The 15,860-nt window shown below is 43.6% G+C and overlaps 1 protein-coding gene across 1 annotated transcript in view; it reads left to right on the top strand.

Moving 5' to 3' along the window:
- The window catches only part of ADGRL3 (adhesion G protein-coupled receptor L3), a 186,694-nt gene that overhangs the window by 73,075 nt on the left and 97,759 nt on the right, over positions 1-15,860 (top strand). The window contains exons 6-7 of the mRNA XM_037393353.1: positions 11,057-11,362; positions 13,601-13,704. Of these exons, the coding sequence (XP_037249250.1) occupies positions 11,057-11,362; positions 13,601-13,704 (410 nt within the window). The remainder of the gene's footprint in view (positions 1-11,056; positions 11,363-13,600; positions 13,705-15,860) is intronic.

Here is a 15,860-nt window from a genome sequence, read left to right as displayed (position 1 = left end):
CAGACTTTCTCTCATCTTTTCTACTCTTTTTCCATGTGTTGAATATATGTATCTTTTTTTTTCCCCCTACAAGAGATGTGATTCTTTTGTTCGAAATATCACTTTTATGCTTTGCAGTGGCATCAGGTACATAAGTTTATGGGTGTATATATTATACAAAGGCAAGGAGATTATACAGCTTAAAAATCTCTGAAGGATACATTTTACTTTTTTCATTTCTGTTGTCGTATCTGCTTTCTTTTACCAGTCACCAGCTTCCACAGATTCTGCTGATGCTTGTGGGGATCCACAATGCCTTTGTTGGTAGTCTAAGTGACTCAGGTACAGTTTAGGCTTCCAGGAAAATTCTACTGTACGGAAAACTGCTGTTCTGGCACATCAGTATCTGGATGTTCCTTTGTGCATTTGGTACCCTTGGTTTGGACCAGTAATTCCCCTGGGCATGTAAACTTTAACACCTGACTGCATGCAAAACCACATGCCAAACCTGGGGAGACAGGCATAGAGTTTTGACCTAAAATGTATTGCTTTTCATCACTACTATTCACTTGTAGGGCTTTTTTTATGTCTGTCTTTTCTGTGTGCCCAGTTCAAATTCCTACAAAGTCAGTGGGTATATTCTTCCACTTCACAAGAAAAAAAATGGCTTACATTGCAATGTGCTGCTCTGAACTAGCCATTAACAAGAATAATCTGAAAGCTGGCAGATGTAAAGCTAGAAATCAGTGTTGAAGGGTTTTCCACCTTGAGCTTCTGTATTGTCAACTTGTTATCAACCCCTCGGGTAAGAGTGTTAAACTATGTCTCAGCGAAAGCTGACTGCACGAGAGCTGATAGCTTTTAATAGTGCAAAGCCAAACAGGTTAAACCTCTTTTTCTAATTTTTGGATGCTGTTCCTTCCTACCTCTCAGCTTTCAGCTGTGACTCTTCAGCTGAGATGACTAGCCATGGCAATACCTCCAGCCCTTGTGCCTTCAGGCTGGAGATCTTTGCCATCTTCTTAGGATACTGAGGCATATGAATACATATTCAACATCACTATCAGCCCCATATTTGTCCTCCCTCAACAAAAAAATAGCCTCTGGGACACAAGTGAGGGATGCTTGAATGCCAGGCTTGTTAGGACGTCGGCATGGACTTGATAGTGTACCAAGTTGCCTGTGCTGTAAGTACTGAAGTCTGGTATGAAAATGGGAGACCCTTGAAAGCGTTACCCAGTTCATTTCACCTTAAAATACCCTGTATATTACACAGTTTATTTGTTATAAATCTGCTCTCAGAAGCAAATGTGTTTTTCATAATATTAATGGTGCTCTCGTTGTTAAAGCCCTCCACAGAACATCAGATATCCATAACACAAATTTAGATGCCAGTCCTGTAGTTAAGCATTGTTTAGGCAGATCCCTGAGCCAACATGAATACAGCTATTAGAAATGAGCTTTACAAAATACTGACATTTCTACATAAGTCATAAAGAGTTTTGGAAGGGAGCTAAACATCATTTTATGGTTTGTCAGGGAAACTATTTCTGAAAGTAGCTGAATGTCGATATTCTTACAATGGAGTTTTGTCAGCTTCTTAGGATTGGCTTATGTGAAAGATTATTTTTCTGTTTAGCACAGGCTTATTCCATCCCTCCCTTCCATCTTTCTTTCCAGAGGCAAAACCAAACCACTGGCAAGTTTGGGGAGAAGGCTGAGCTAATCTGAGCTCCAAAATGAGATGTGGCTGAGAGGCTGAGGCCGTGCCTGCCTTCTGATTTACAGGAGGGGGCTTGACAGCACATCCACGTTGAGGTGCACCAGAGCATGCTCAAAGAATGAGGAAAGGCAGCCTTTCGCAGCATTTCCTTGTTTCTGCTGGTTTCGGTGGTCAGCTCTTTCCATAGTTCAGGCTGGTTTTCTCGTAGGAGCAAGAATAAATAGAATAAATAATTAACATAGAAGCCAAAGCAGTCAGAGACTGCTGAGTGGAGCAAGTGCCCTGTAGAGAGAAATCACTTTGGTGGCTTTGGAGAAAGGTTTGTGGGTTTGAATCAGGGCTGAAATAATCAGGGGTTGTAGCAAAGGGAGAAAATAGATGGGTTTGGTGAAAGACAAAAGGCGAGATTTTACTGGCAGGTTTATCATTCCTGTTGCTCTAGATGATGCTAAAAGTACAGTATAGATATAACATCTACTGTACAGACAGCAGGCCCTGCTTTCAGGTCTCACTCATGTCTGGGAATGCAGCATGACCTGCATGCTAATGAAGTCAATCCTAACATGGGTTAGAGAAAGAAGGATATAAGCAACCCTAACTCCACCTTTGATATTATGTAGTTTATTCCCTTTCCTCTCCTTGATTTCAGCTGACCAGCCCACCCACAGAGTGTGTTTGCACTGGACATTGGGGCTGATTTGGAAGCTCAGCAATGGTTCACAAAACTCGGAGGGACCTCAAATCCCAAGCCTCAGAGCAGCTGGGATTGAGGGACGGTGCATGTGGTGTAAGGGGAAGTGCACAGTAAATGCAAAAAGCAGCCTTTGTGATTTTAATCTACCAAACCAGACAGGAGGAAGCGGAGCCTGGCGGCTTTCCACCCACCTCTCCCCCCACACCTCTTACACATGCATGTGCTGTGGGGCCAGGGAGATGATTTCTTGTAGTTCCAGTGGGTCTCCTTGGTTTCAGTTGTACTATGCCCTCTTCCTCAAGATAACAGCATAGTGCAATCAAGTTTGAAATATTAATACAGAGATCACAGGAGTGTAGCTTGGAAGCACTGAATCACTGAGAATTGAAAAGTCTAATCAGTCCTTTTGAAAGCTGTCTTAATTTCTCTTTTATTTACAGCATTTGAACCGTTTCACAAATTAGAAAGCAACTATCCGGCCATTTCACAGGCAGATTATGATATGTTTAAAAAAGCCCAAAGCATTTATCCAAATGCAATTGGCCATCTTGCTAACAACTAGATTGGAAATACTACACATGCAGATGAACAGAGACGATTTGAAGATGATAGTTTTCTCCTATTAAAGTTGTGTTTGTAGCTTGCAACTGAAGAAATATTCAGATAGTGGTATAAGCTGCCTGCCTTTGGCCCTCAGAAGGACTCGTGTTGATTGGATAGATCAGAAAATGCTAGGGCGTGAATAGTCATTTTATGACCCCTGCACTTACTTCCATTCATCACAAGTGCAGAGGTGGAGAACTGCTGGAGAAGGACCGGCTCCATCTGGCACTGCCTCTGCAGAGTGCATGCAAGTTGTTCAATTAAAGATGCAGAAGGCAGGAATACTACATCCATTGCCAAACTGATGGGAATTTTTTTTTTCTCTTAGTGGCTATGCATGTGCTTCTTCTGCATAGAAACTAAAAGGTATGTTTCAGCTTGCATGGGTAAAACATACATATGGTTTAATTAAAAGGTTAAAAAAAGAAAATACAAACTTGGCAATCTCAGCCTCCAGTAAATCTCTTGAAGCTGTAAGCATAGCACTCACATGTCTGCACTCTAACATGGTCTGAATGGAAAACTGACAGCACCTGTTACTGAAATCAAAAGTGATTTCTGTAACAATGGGATACTGAGGAATTCCTACAGGGCTTCTTTTTAATAGAGTTTGAAGGATTCAGATTGGAAGACTGCATAAGATCTGCACCACTGGCTCTGATGGATGTGAATCACGCCAGGGGACAGAGATTGTTTAGGAGGTTAGAAGTTCACTCTATACATTCAGTAATAATATGCAGCTGGTGTGCCTTGAAGAAGAGGTTGTAAGCTTTTCTCCCTGCCCCCTCCCCATGTGAAGTAACATGTGGATTGAAAAAAATGGTAGTCAGATTTTATATGTTCAAACCCAGAAATTCAAAATAACTGCAACCACATCTGACAGTATTTTTGAGAACTGGAGTGATTTGAAGCTAGATTGCCTAAAAATACCTCTTGAACTGAACTCTCAAACCTATTAGAATAGTCCATTAGTAATAAATCCTGATCTACTGTCTATTAGATCAGCTCTTCTGTAATCTTTTCCTGTTTACCAGGCCTGTGTGGACATAGTTCATCTGCATTTCTAAAAGCATTACAACATGGTGTTGAAGAAGTTGCTCAATTTTTATGTCTTGCACACGATGGTCCAGTTAAATTTCTGCCTGACCATTCAGAATCAGTTGCCAAGTCTGGAAGGAGCACTAGGGCATTAATGCCTTCATTGGATGGGCACCAAAGAGTATGAGAGGTTCATGAAGGTGGATTTGGCAGAGGTCCTGGGTAGGAAAACAGAGCTAAGATTTTAGGAACCACCTTCTCATAGAAAAGGACCATGTTAGGGACGATAGCTGATGCTCATGTGCTGTACCACCTAATTTCCTGGTATTGCTAGATATGCCAATGTGCTGTAACCTATGCCAATGACAGTTAAAACACTGATCTCTCTGAAGTTACAGATTTTAAGCAGGATCTGGTACATTTCTGGAGAAGAATGGATCAGAGAGGAAAAGAAGACAACAAAAAAGTAGTTTCTTTTATTCAAATGGCAACTAAATTGGGGACCTGACTCTTAAGAGCTGTTGAGAACTAGATAAAGTATTAAACACTCCCATACATACACACAAAAGTCTCACAAAAGCATAGAATTTAGTATTTCACAAAAAAAAAACAGTTAGACTGCTGTTTGTGTTCTTATTTTTTCAGGCAAACCCTGGAAGTTTGCAATAATAGCTAGACTGTTTTTGACAGAGTGACCTTTCCGTAGCAATCTGGCACGTGTAATGAACAGTTGATCATTGTCAGAAATGTAAAGTTTTGATTCAAAAGGGCTTTAGTAGACATATTTTTTGCCTGTTGGAAATTGGTCCCACATGATGACTGCTTTGAATGTATTAATTGTCTTGCTGAGAGTTGTGGTGCAGTGAGAAAGAAGGAGCTGGGTCAGATTGACTATACTTACCTGTTGTGATGATTTTGCACACTTCAGTTCACATTCTTTTTTGTTTAATGGTAAATGCTCAAACTGAGATTCAGAGGAAAAAAACCCAGCATATTAAGTGAGTCCAGCTGGAAGTGCACTGAAATGGCCATGTTTGCACCATGTCTTGAACCACAGCTGTAGGTTTCCTTCTAGTACAGGGAACATCTGGCCCTTATCCATTGCAACACCTGCCCAGGCCCAGCAGAAAAGTCACATGTAGACAGTGTAGTCTTGGGCACAAAAACTGATCTGCTAGTGGAAGAGGTAGAAAAAAATGATCCAGAAGGGGGGTTTCCATTTGGCAGCAGTCCACAAGGGAATGGACCTTTCTTCTCTCAGATCCAGCATTCTCCTCCTCTTCTATTTCAGACATTAGGTGCGAGGGAGGAAAAAGAAGAAGTATATGTGTCTATGTATCATACTTCACCTGACTTTTTCAGGGTGCAGGACTACATGCAGTTGTGTATATCTTATCCTTCCTTCTGACCGATGGTTTTTACAAGCCTTTTGTCAGTCTCAGTCAGTAAAGGTGCAACAACAAAAAACACAACTCCAGCCTCTCCAAAAGCAGTGTGTGTACTTTTAGGTTCACGCAGGATTCTCACTCAGCTTCCCCAAACAACGGTATGTGTGAGCACAGGGGAGAGCTGTTCAAATGTTTGATGTGAGACCTGCTTGGCCTTCACTTGCAGTAATAATAAATCATAATTTCTCTCAAATACATGGAAAGAGCTGTACATAATTTAAGGGCTAATCTCACCTGGCTGATTTTTCGGCCCACAGCTTCTGGGTGGCACTGGCATCTGGTTTTTGGTCTTCCAGTAGACATCCAACCTGAGATGGTTTTGCAGGGTGATGTCTTTTGTAGCATGGCCTTGATATAATGTTGCAGTCCACCGGTGTGTTAAAGGCTGGATTGATGGGTACCTGCTTACACAGCTCTTACTGAAGGTACCAACAGTGCAAGGCTCAGCCTAGGTGTTCCTTGGCTTCAGTCCTCCTTTTCTATCACCTTACATGGAGTTCAGTGAGAAGACACCCCAAAAAAGGCAAAAGAAAATGGGAATATATTATTTTCAAATATTTTTTTTTCCAGGGAGTTTCATAAAATGTTCTGAAATGCCTTTGAAAATGCCTTTATAAAACCAATTCCCATGAGATGCATTTCCCGTGAGATGCATGAGGGAAGAGAAAAACAGCTGTGATATAATCCTTCAACAGTATTTGGTTTGAGCTTTTTTGTGCTGCTTCTTTCAGATGTGCCTAAATTTTCTTATTTACTATGTAAATACAACTTGCACCATCTTTCAGTAGAAGAAATTATAAAAGGGGATGCTGCAAGCAAAGGATGTGGTTGCCAAATGTGAAAAGGCTAAAACTAACAGAGAGGGAGGGAGGGCAGCAGGGACCCTTCAGGTTTTTGTTTCTTCCTTTCAGGAACCAGTAATACTCCGTTTGTCTTAGTGCGACAGTGACATGCATAAATAATTGTGAGCACAGCGCAGATGTGCTCAGGAGGGCACTCAGATTGCTGTATCCTCCCAGAGATGTTGAACCCCTTGGATTACTTGTACCTCACTTGCTCAAGCATTGCACTAGCTGCAGCGCAGGGAGCAGGCATGGGATCTTGGCTGCCAGCATCCTGGAATGTCTGCTTGAGTGTCAGGCTCAGGGATGCAAAACTCACCGGAGAGTGGAAGTCATCATGGTTTGCTTGGACCTTACGCATAAAATTTGGAATGCAGCCTCTCGTTCCAATTACATGAGTGAACACTGGCTCATAGCACATAGCCATCAGGCTAAACCTTTGGACTGCAATCCCCAGGGGAGAGCTTGACAGATGTCTCCTGTCGTCTGTTACCTAGCAAAAGCCAGTAAACCTCACCCAGGAAATCTTGTCTGCAGTTTTTGCTCAAGGGGGACACAGTTATCTTCATTTGTTGGACAGAAAAACACATGACATGTCTTAAAAAGTATTTTCAGTTACTGAGTACACTGGGTCATAGACTGGATACTTAGGTGTCAAAAGAAAGAAAAAATGAGAGAAAAGGTAGCTTAGTAGTGATCACAAATGGCCTTGCTTGCAATCAAAGCTGCTTCTGTGATAGGAAGAAACTAGTTAGAGTCATCTGGAAAAGCAGAGTCCCGTGACTGGGAGCACCAGAAAGAGGTGAGCAGAGAAGAAGGTAAGATGACTTCTGCTGGATTTTCCTGGTGGCAGATACAAAATGCTGGTCTTAAGCCAGTTGTGCACTTGCAACGTTAGTCCAGGGAAGGGGAAAAGAAGGAAACGTGTGTGTGCACGCGTGTGGAGAAAGACAGAGCCTTATTTATTTAAGAATTTTCCTTGTGAGTAAATGCCTCCCATGATTTCCCTCCCACCAAGCAAAATTCCTCCTCCAGAGGCCTGATCTCTGTGAAAAGGATGGAAAATAAAAGAAAGAAGGGAAAAAACCAAAAAACTTGTTTTTCTTGCAAGTCAGTGTGCTGGGAGTAGGGAGACTCCTTTGGGAGTTGCAGTTACTCCCCTGTGCATGCTGGAAGTGCTTTGGGTCTTTTTTTTTTCATATCGCTGCAAATCTACTCTGAATAATGGCAAAACTTAGTCTTCTGCTATTAGTGCCAGCTCTCTAGATAGAGCAGGAAAGAAAAAAGTGAAGTATCACTTTGGAGTGTTTCAGGGGAAGAGATGTTTCCACAGCCACAGTTTGCTTTCTTGGGAGCACTGTGAAGATGCCTATCCCAGTGCCTTGCTTCATGGAATCAAAGTCTGCAAAATGTTGGATTTGAAGCCTAGGAGTTAAAACTGAGTCTTACCCTAAAGCTGTCTTTAAACTCTTGAATGGCAATGCGTGGTAAAAACAAGTAGTAAAAGTAAAACAATCAAGTTTATACATTTCTAGTTATAAAAGTGTTGATGATTTTTAAAGGTTAGTGCTTGTCGATGAGCAAAGATTGTATTATGAAGTATTATCTGAAGAATCCTTCTGTTAACGTGATGCTTTTCCCCAAGTTAAAAATTCACAGTTTATTGGCAGCCTGAGTTAATCTGGAGGTTTGATCTCTGTTCTGTGCTGTAGGATTTAGGTAATTTTGCACAGGTTGCAGTCTCTTTGTGGTTTTGCTTGGATTTGAGAATCATTTATATGTAAATGATCCTGATCTCTTGTTCTTTCCCTTCTTACCAATTAACTTTGTTTTAAAGAACACTGTTGTGTGAGCAAAATCAGCAAATGGTGCTGCCTGGGGCTGGTGAAACTAGGTGGTGTTAGCATGGAGATTGTGTTCGCTGGAACTCATTACCAAATTGACTCGTTGAATAAATCAGACCTTTGAACTGAGTTCAGTGGTATCCCATCAATCTTACTCCATTAGGCCACTTCGAGGCAGCTGTTTTATGTCTTCTTATAATTTGTCCTATGTAAATGGCGGAGGTGTTTATTTTTAAAAGCAGCAAGAAAGCCCAGCTGAACAAGAAAAAAGTTGGAAGAACAAGCCCTTAGAGATTTCTACACTAGTGCCAAGGGCTTTATGACAGATAAAACAACTAATTTTTTTGTGGCTAAAGGAAAATGACATTGAAACCCTTGTGCCTAGCTGCTACAGTAAACTTGCCAGAGCTATTCCAACAAAAACACGCCAGGAGATAGATATTCAGTGGCTGTCAATGAAAACTGTGCGCAGAAACGCAGCACCCCTGCGTGTGGATCAAGGGGAGCTCCTGGGTGGTCAGTATATATTTCTATATGCTCACAAATGACTATAATAATGATTTTAGGTGGTGTTGCTAGTTTTGGCTTTTGAACTGGAACTGCTATATCTACTTGCTACCTCAGTGCCTGTAGTGCACAGTGTAGGTAATTTTGCAAATGGAAAATAACTTGCTATTGCGTGGGTAAATGGGAAAATTTCTGCAGGTTGTTAACTAGTGGGCTAATCGTTATTATGAAGAAATAAAATACTCATGGCAAGACCTGCTACAGTAAAAGCAGATAATATGTGCTGCAGTTCTCTACAGATTTTAATCTTCCCTGTAACGTCAGGTGGAAATTATTGCTTGGTGATCTAGCACAGCTTTGTGCAGAAACTAGGAGGAATATGTCTATGTCTGCAGGATTTCACATTGTATTTTTTGGAGTTCATTCAAAGTCAGGGCTCATAGTGGAAGGGAGGGTGACATGAGAAGGCTGGAACATCTGATCAATGAGCTTGGGAGACCCGATTTCAGAGCAGCATCCTGGCTCTGATGGTTTACTGCCTGTTGCTCTATTGCTCACCTTTTTGGAAGCTGGGGGAGAAGATAATCCCGTTTTCTGAGGAACAATAGAGCAAGGATTTTTTAACTGAACGTTTTCTTGAAGAATACTGTTTTTTTACGATGATGCTGAGTTTCGAAGTTTGAGGAGAGGGTGTCTCAGGTTTGGAGTAAAATTACCTGAAATCAGAGCAAGCGTGTGCTTCAATGGCCATGTTATTGATTACTCTGGGGCAGGAGAATTTCTCACAGCATCATGGGCTTAAATTACTTGAATAACAACAACAAAAACCCCTTTCAGAATGGAAAAACTCCTATCTTACGCTAAAAGCAGGCATCTCTATGCTTGAAAGAGGTTGATTTGAATGAACTCCAGTGACAGCAATATCGTTATACATTCATTAATAACTAATACTGCAAGAATAGTGACCGTGGTCTGTTTCACTGGACCTAGAAGAGAGGACAGCCTGCACTCTCAGGAGCCTGCAGGCTGAGTCTGCTCACGCAGCTGGATGGTTAAGAGGCTGTTCCTGGGGGTGACCGGGTGATTCCCACATTTAATTTTAATTTCTTGCTAGGCTGGAGTTCACACATGGCTGTCTTTAATGTAGAAACTCCTAATTCTTGTTGCTGGACATGGAGCAACTGTGACTCTGAAGGATTTCTGGATGCTGGAAGAGGTGGGATGGTAGGGAGATGCTGTGGCATGGGAATTAAAGAGAGAATGGTATCGGACAAGCCTTTTCATATGGCCTCTTTACCTGCCTTTCCTGGACAGCCCCAGTGTTTCACCAGGCAGGGACTGAGGGGGAAATTATGAGTATCTGTTACTTAACTGGAGTAAAGGTGTTACGCTGAGACAAGAAGGAGGGTGCTTATCTTTGGTGAGGGGAGATGGGAGAAGCGGGCTTCTTCACAAGCTGTACGTGGCACAGCACAACGGGGGGGATGGAGGAGCAACCGGAGGCAGCCTGCCTCAGTTGTCCCACCTGAGATTTCAGGTCAAGCCTTAAAGAAATCCACGTGAAGCTCCAGTCTGTGCAACACCTTGATCTAAAGAGGAGGCAAAATAAAGTAATTATGAGGTGGCCATCCCTCAGTATTCACCACATGCAGTACTTGGTGCATCTATTGCAGAATGTAGGATGGGTTAATGCATTTCTCTAAAGCAGGTTCCTCACCTCTTCCCACTTAACCACTCATTGCAGGTTTTAAATGAAATAGCCTGTTGAGCATTAAACTCTCAAGGATTCGGCTGGGGTGACGGGCACCTTTGCATCTGCCACATGCCTTGCAGCTCCAGGAGCCAAGTGCTGCTATTGGGCTGAAGTAGCGAGGCATGAACCTGAGAGAAAATGAACAGCCTTGCATTCATCCCTCTCTGAGAGGATGAATGCTGTTTTGGGGATGGATTTGTGGTGTGAGTTTTTTTATTACACTATGGAAAATGTTTTTTTGTCCAAACCAGCTGGGTCTTCAGCAACACTAAAAAGTTAAAAGCACTTCTGTGCTAGGTGTTCCCTAAAAGATGGAAAATAAGATTTTTACATTAAAATGCCAGGAAGAAAAATGGTGAGGGCATAAAGTGCTGCTTTATTTTCATCAGATGCTAGTGCTTTTGGAAAATTGGTTGTGCTCCAGCAGTCATTACCCCCCTGCGTGCTTTTCTTGCTGTGCGCTCCAGCTTCTCTCTGAAAGGTGGCTGTGCAGCATGCCTTGTGTTAGCTGTTGCTCCAGCTACACTCTGCCGGCCACCGCTGTTGGCAGGGGGAACACCCTCAGGACCTACGCTTGAGTCCCTTTTTTCCTTCCTCTCTTTAATCGGCTCTGCCTTTGTTTCAGGAGTATCAACATTGGGAGCTCTGGGCCTGGGAAGCACCACTGCCAGCACTACGCCACGGGTGGTCACCAGCAGCACCGGCCGCCCCACCACCACCTCGGCCTCAGGCAGGAGGAACAGGAGCACCAGCACACCATCACCCATGGCTGACGTCCCTGATGAAATGACCACACACCTCCCACCCGCCTCCTCCCAGCTGCCACCGACGGGTGCGGAGAGCTGTGACCCCATGGAAGCCCGTGATATTATGTGGTCTCGGACTCGGCAGGGCCAGGTGGCAAAGCAGCCATGTCCCATGGGCTCGATAGGTGAGTCAAGGGGCAGGAGAACATGGCGCTCCATCTCCATTTGCACATGGGATGTTGTGAGTGTGTAACCGTATTGCCCATGGGCCCTGTGGCACACGTGCTTGAATCGGTGGAGCATGCTGGAGCATGCTGATGCCTTCTGTCCGATCTGCGTTGCCTTGCTGAGGTATGGCAAGAAGCTGGCTGGGGCCGAATCCTTAATATGCTGAGCATGTTGTGCAGGATCTTTGGCATCTCAAGCTCTGGCCAAAGGGGAGCACAAGCTAACTACCTTGTGGGGTCGAGCTTGTGCTGTAAGAGCCTCTGCTTCCACAAGTTATGTACCATGTGCCTGTTATCCTTGGTTTTGCCTGTGTTTGTAGCCTCTGGGCTCATTGACTGATGTATTCATGACCGATGCTTTGCTTGTTTGAGGGGTGGGAGGGAGGTGGGAGAAATCAACAAAACTTAAATTTTGAAGCTCTGTGCTGCACTGTTTGCATTTCAAAGGCCGTGGCCAGCATTTTGGAGCTCAGGTATTCCCAGATCTCAGTCCTGAACCAGTGTGAGTGATATTTCAAACTGCATCCAGCATCCAGTGTGATCAGCAGGGAAAGCAAGGGGGAGGGGGGAGGGGGAAGCCAAATCTTTCAAAATGATTTATTGTTTATGGATTTTGCTCCTTTTCTTCTACGCTTCCCTCCAGTTGTTTTCTTCCAAAAGGTTGCTTTTGGAAATTTTGTGTCCACATTAAAACATAGTTGAATGAAGAGTGGGTTTTGGCATATGGTTCAGTTTGCTGTATTTTAACAAATGCAATTTTCTGAAAATATTTATTTTTCAAGCTAGTCTTGGTGTCCAGCCCTGAGAAGCTGCTTGCCAAGAAGAAGTCAGAAGGTGGAGGAAATTGCCTGAAAATAAGGGCTGGAGGGATCTGGCTTGCAGAGGAGACTCTCTTAATTCTCCGCTTCATTGCCCTGGAGAGTCATTCACACTTGTGTATACGAATACTGACTCTCTCTTGACTTTGGCGAGGTCAGAGTGATAAAATATATGTTAAAGTATGAGGGGCATGGAAAGATGTTAGTGATGAGGATAGGTAAAGAAGATTTTTTGCCATCTTTTCCAGCCCCACTTGCTAAAATTAATGCAAAAAGTATCATGTGGTTCCCAGAGAGGGGAAAGCATAGTCTGAACTGAAGCTGTGAAAGGAAAGAAAAGATAAAAAAAGCAAATGATGGCTGGATGCAGGGAGCCTTTTTCTAAGCACCAGAGTTAAGGACTGGATGATAATAACTAAGGGGAAAAAAAAACCCAAAAAACCCAAACAAAAACCCCCAAACCCCCAACTTGTTGGTAGGGGATGACATAAGCCTTTCTCATCTCTAATTTCAGTGATTCACACAACTTGTAAAAAGCTGTGGTATATTAGCAGTGGGCCTCTTCCAGCTCCCTTTGAAGGCATGAGCAAACTCTCACTGTGTTTAATCGGTGCTACCATCAGACCTAGCCTGTAATTCACTCCTCTGCTGAAAAATTCAACTCTGCAGGGCAGAGCACTTTATAGGATGCAGTCTTCAATCTATGTGTACTGGCTTTCTTGCTTTTTTAAAGATCTTTAAGTGCACCATTTCGGATGCATTTCTTCTTGTCTGGAAGAGCCTGAGGCGCTTTGCTGTCTTTTGCAGCAGGTATCTGGGCAGCCCTTGCCAAACAAAACTCTCCTCTGTAAAGTCCTTCTCGATGATTGTGGGTGGACAGTAAAGTCCAGAGTTACATCTTGGTGTTTGTAACAATTAAACTTTTGCATGTTTCCACCCAAATTGTTTAATGATGATTCAAAGGAATAAAATCTTCATAAGGCAGTAAGGGAGTCAAGGGTCTGATCCCAGGGCACCAGTGGTGGGGCAGAGCACTCAAGGTGCTGACTCAGCATTTGAGATCCAGCTTCAATTTCATGGTCCCTGGCAGCTTTTCTGCCTGGCCTAAGACATAGAGCCCTCTTGTTGTTTGGCGAAGCGGAGATAATATCCCTGAAGTACCTCATGGGTCTTCTTTGTCTTAAGGCCCCAAAGCACTAAGATGATGGGAAATTAGGACACTGAGATGGCTCAGTAATGTCCTACCAAGGTCCTGAGCACTGAAAAGCTCCCTGGCTTTGCATGAGGTGTCCATCATTGTGAAATGAAGCCTGTATCTTGGGGTCCTGGGGGCAAAATGCAGCTGATAACATTGAACACAGCTGCTTTCCTCTTGTAGGTGTTGCAACTTTCCGGTGTCTTGTGCCAGATGGGATCTGGGAGCCTCAAGGACCTGATCTCAGCAACTGCTCTTCTCCCTGGATCAACCACATCACTCAGAAGGTAAAACGCTTCCTGTGTGTTGACCACACCAAGTCTGCACACTGACCTTCCTGAGCTCCCTGGTTGGTTTCACAATGCGGAACCCCCAGTTACCAAGTCATGCATAAAGCATGAGCCATGCATAGTAGCCAGCAATTACAAGAGAAAGCAAGACACTAAAAATCTGATGGAAATTAAGGCAAAAAGGGTGAGGGAACAGTGAAGGAGTGGGACTGGAGAGCAGAATTAGAGTGAATGACAGTTCTTGTTTGTGGCAAGAAAAGGAGGAAGAGGGAGATGGAGGTGGGTGGACATACGGAAAATACCGACTTATTGCAAAAGGAAACTTTCCTTTTCACGCATCCCCAAGGATTTTCTCATGCTAAGCAAGCACAGGATAAACCCTGTAGTTGAGAAATTTTTACCAAAGAAAGGCAGGCTCAATATGATATGTTTCCATTGAGCTTCTGACTTTCTGTTTTTAACTTCTGCCCAAATTGTAACATAAATGATGGAATAGAAAAAAATGCCACAGTAATGCCTATCTTTTGACTCTTAAGTCCCCTAATGAACATTTTGTAGCACTTCATAATTTATCAATGTTTAAAGTGCATTAATGTGACAATAGAAGTTCAAGGCAAGAAGAGCTTATCTGGTAGCAACATGTTGAACGTTTTTGTTATTAATGCACAGTGGTTCTTTCAGCTGATTTCATTATAGACAGAGACCAGATGTGTGTTTATATCATAGAGTCTGTGGGCTGAATCCTTATTATAGCAATTTGTAGGGATTTATTTGCTCCTTTAGCCAGAGCGAGCGAGTCCCACTGTTGCAGGCTAGCTGTACCACTACGCAGTAGCAACACTGCACTCCCAGAGAGCCAGTGCTCGCTGGTGAATGGGGTGGGGTGACCCTACAGACAAGACTCTTTGGCTTTCTCCTCCCTGTCCCCCATTTTAACTGAGGCTCAACAACCAGCGAACTACACCCCTGATCATCCCTATCTCACTTCATCTGTATTTATAGTCATCCTTCCCCAAGGATGAGGGAAGACATCAATTAACATAGGGCTGGTGTGACATGGCACAGCCATTACAAAGCCTGTGGTCTTTCTGTCCCGCACAGGAGGGTGGGCAGCTCTCCTGCCATACACTCAGCTAGCTGATTAATAAAGGCCGCCTTTGCTGGCATTAGCAGCTGTGCAGCTCTTGTTTTATGACCCATGTACTTATCCTAGAGGGGTTAATATTACTTACTCCAGCCATAATTCACCCAGGCAGCTGGGAGACCTCTTGCTGCTTGGTGAAGATGGCTAGGCTGTTAGCCATTAGCAGAGGGAAATAATAGCCTGCACTGATGAAATCTCCACCAAGGTTAGACTTATTTTATTTGAAACCCCAGCTATCATTTGCGTAACAAATAGGCCTCATTTAATTTGTTACGCACTTTCAAAGCAGTCTAAAATTGAAGAGCCAGTTTTTCAGAAATGCCTAGCAGGTTACAATCGGGACTGCTTGCTTGTTTGTTTGTTTGTTTGTTTTAATTGTTATTATTTTTCTCCAGGAATTCAGTTATATTCAGCTTTGGGAACCTTCCACCAATTGGTGGAAAGACTAGGGGGATCTGCCAAGTTACTCAGGATCTAAACTTCTTCTGCCTGAATAGGAATCCACTGGGATCTTGGGATATGTGGCCCAACCTTTATGAGAAAGCCCTGCCAGGCTTTCCTAGGGGCTTGTGTTGGGGGTTGCATCCAGTAGGATCCTTACAGCAGATGAATTTAAATTACTTAGGACATAATGAGTAGCCACTTGGTTTCCCTGCCCAGGCAAGAGGCTCAGAAATCATCACTGCGCTTAGAGATGGAGACTGATTTATCCATAGATCAGGCACTGGTTTCTTACATCCCTTCTGTGGACGGGACACTTCCCTACTCCAAGCTCGCAGGTTTGCTCTGGCACCTCTCTAAAGCTGAAGGAGGAGCCTACTTCTAAGCCAGGCCAGCTCCTCTTCTTGTTCTGGTGAGGGCAGCTACAGGAAGCAGTAAGCCAGCTGTGCGGCCAGGACAGGGTGGTCGCATCCTGCAGCTCAGCTCTTCTGTGACCCCAGTGCTCAGGTCCTCCTTAGCGACCCATCCAACAGCATCTGCAGCGCAGCTTACAAGATGGGTAGAAACA

The sequence above is a fragment of the Falco rusticolus genome, chromosome 1, assembly GCF_015220075.1.
Source record: "Falco rusticolus isolate bFalRus1 chromosome 1, bFalRus1.pri, whole genome shotgun sequence".
Taxonomy (NCBI): Eukaryota; Metazoa; Chordata; class Aves; order Falconiformes; family Falconidae; genus Falco; species Falco rusticolus.
Note: the sequence above shows the minus strand (reverse complement) of the source record. Positions and strands in the feature narration are given on the sequence as shown.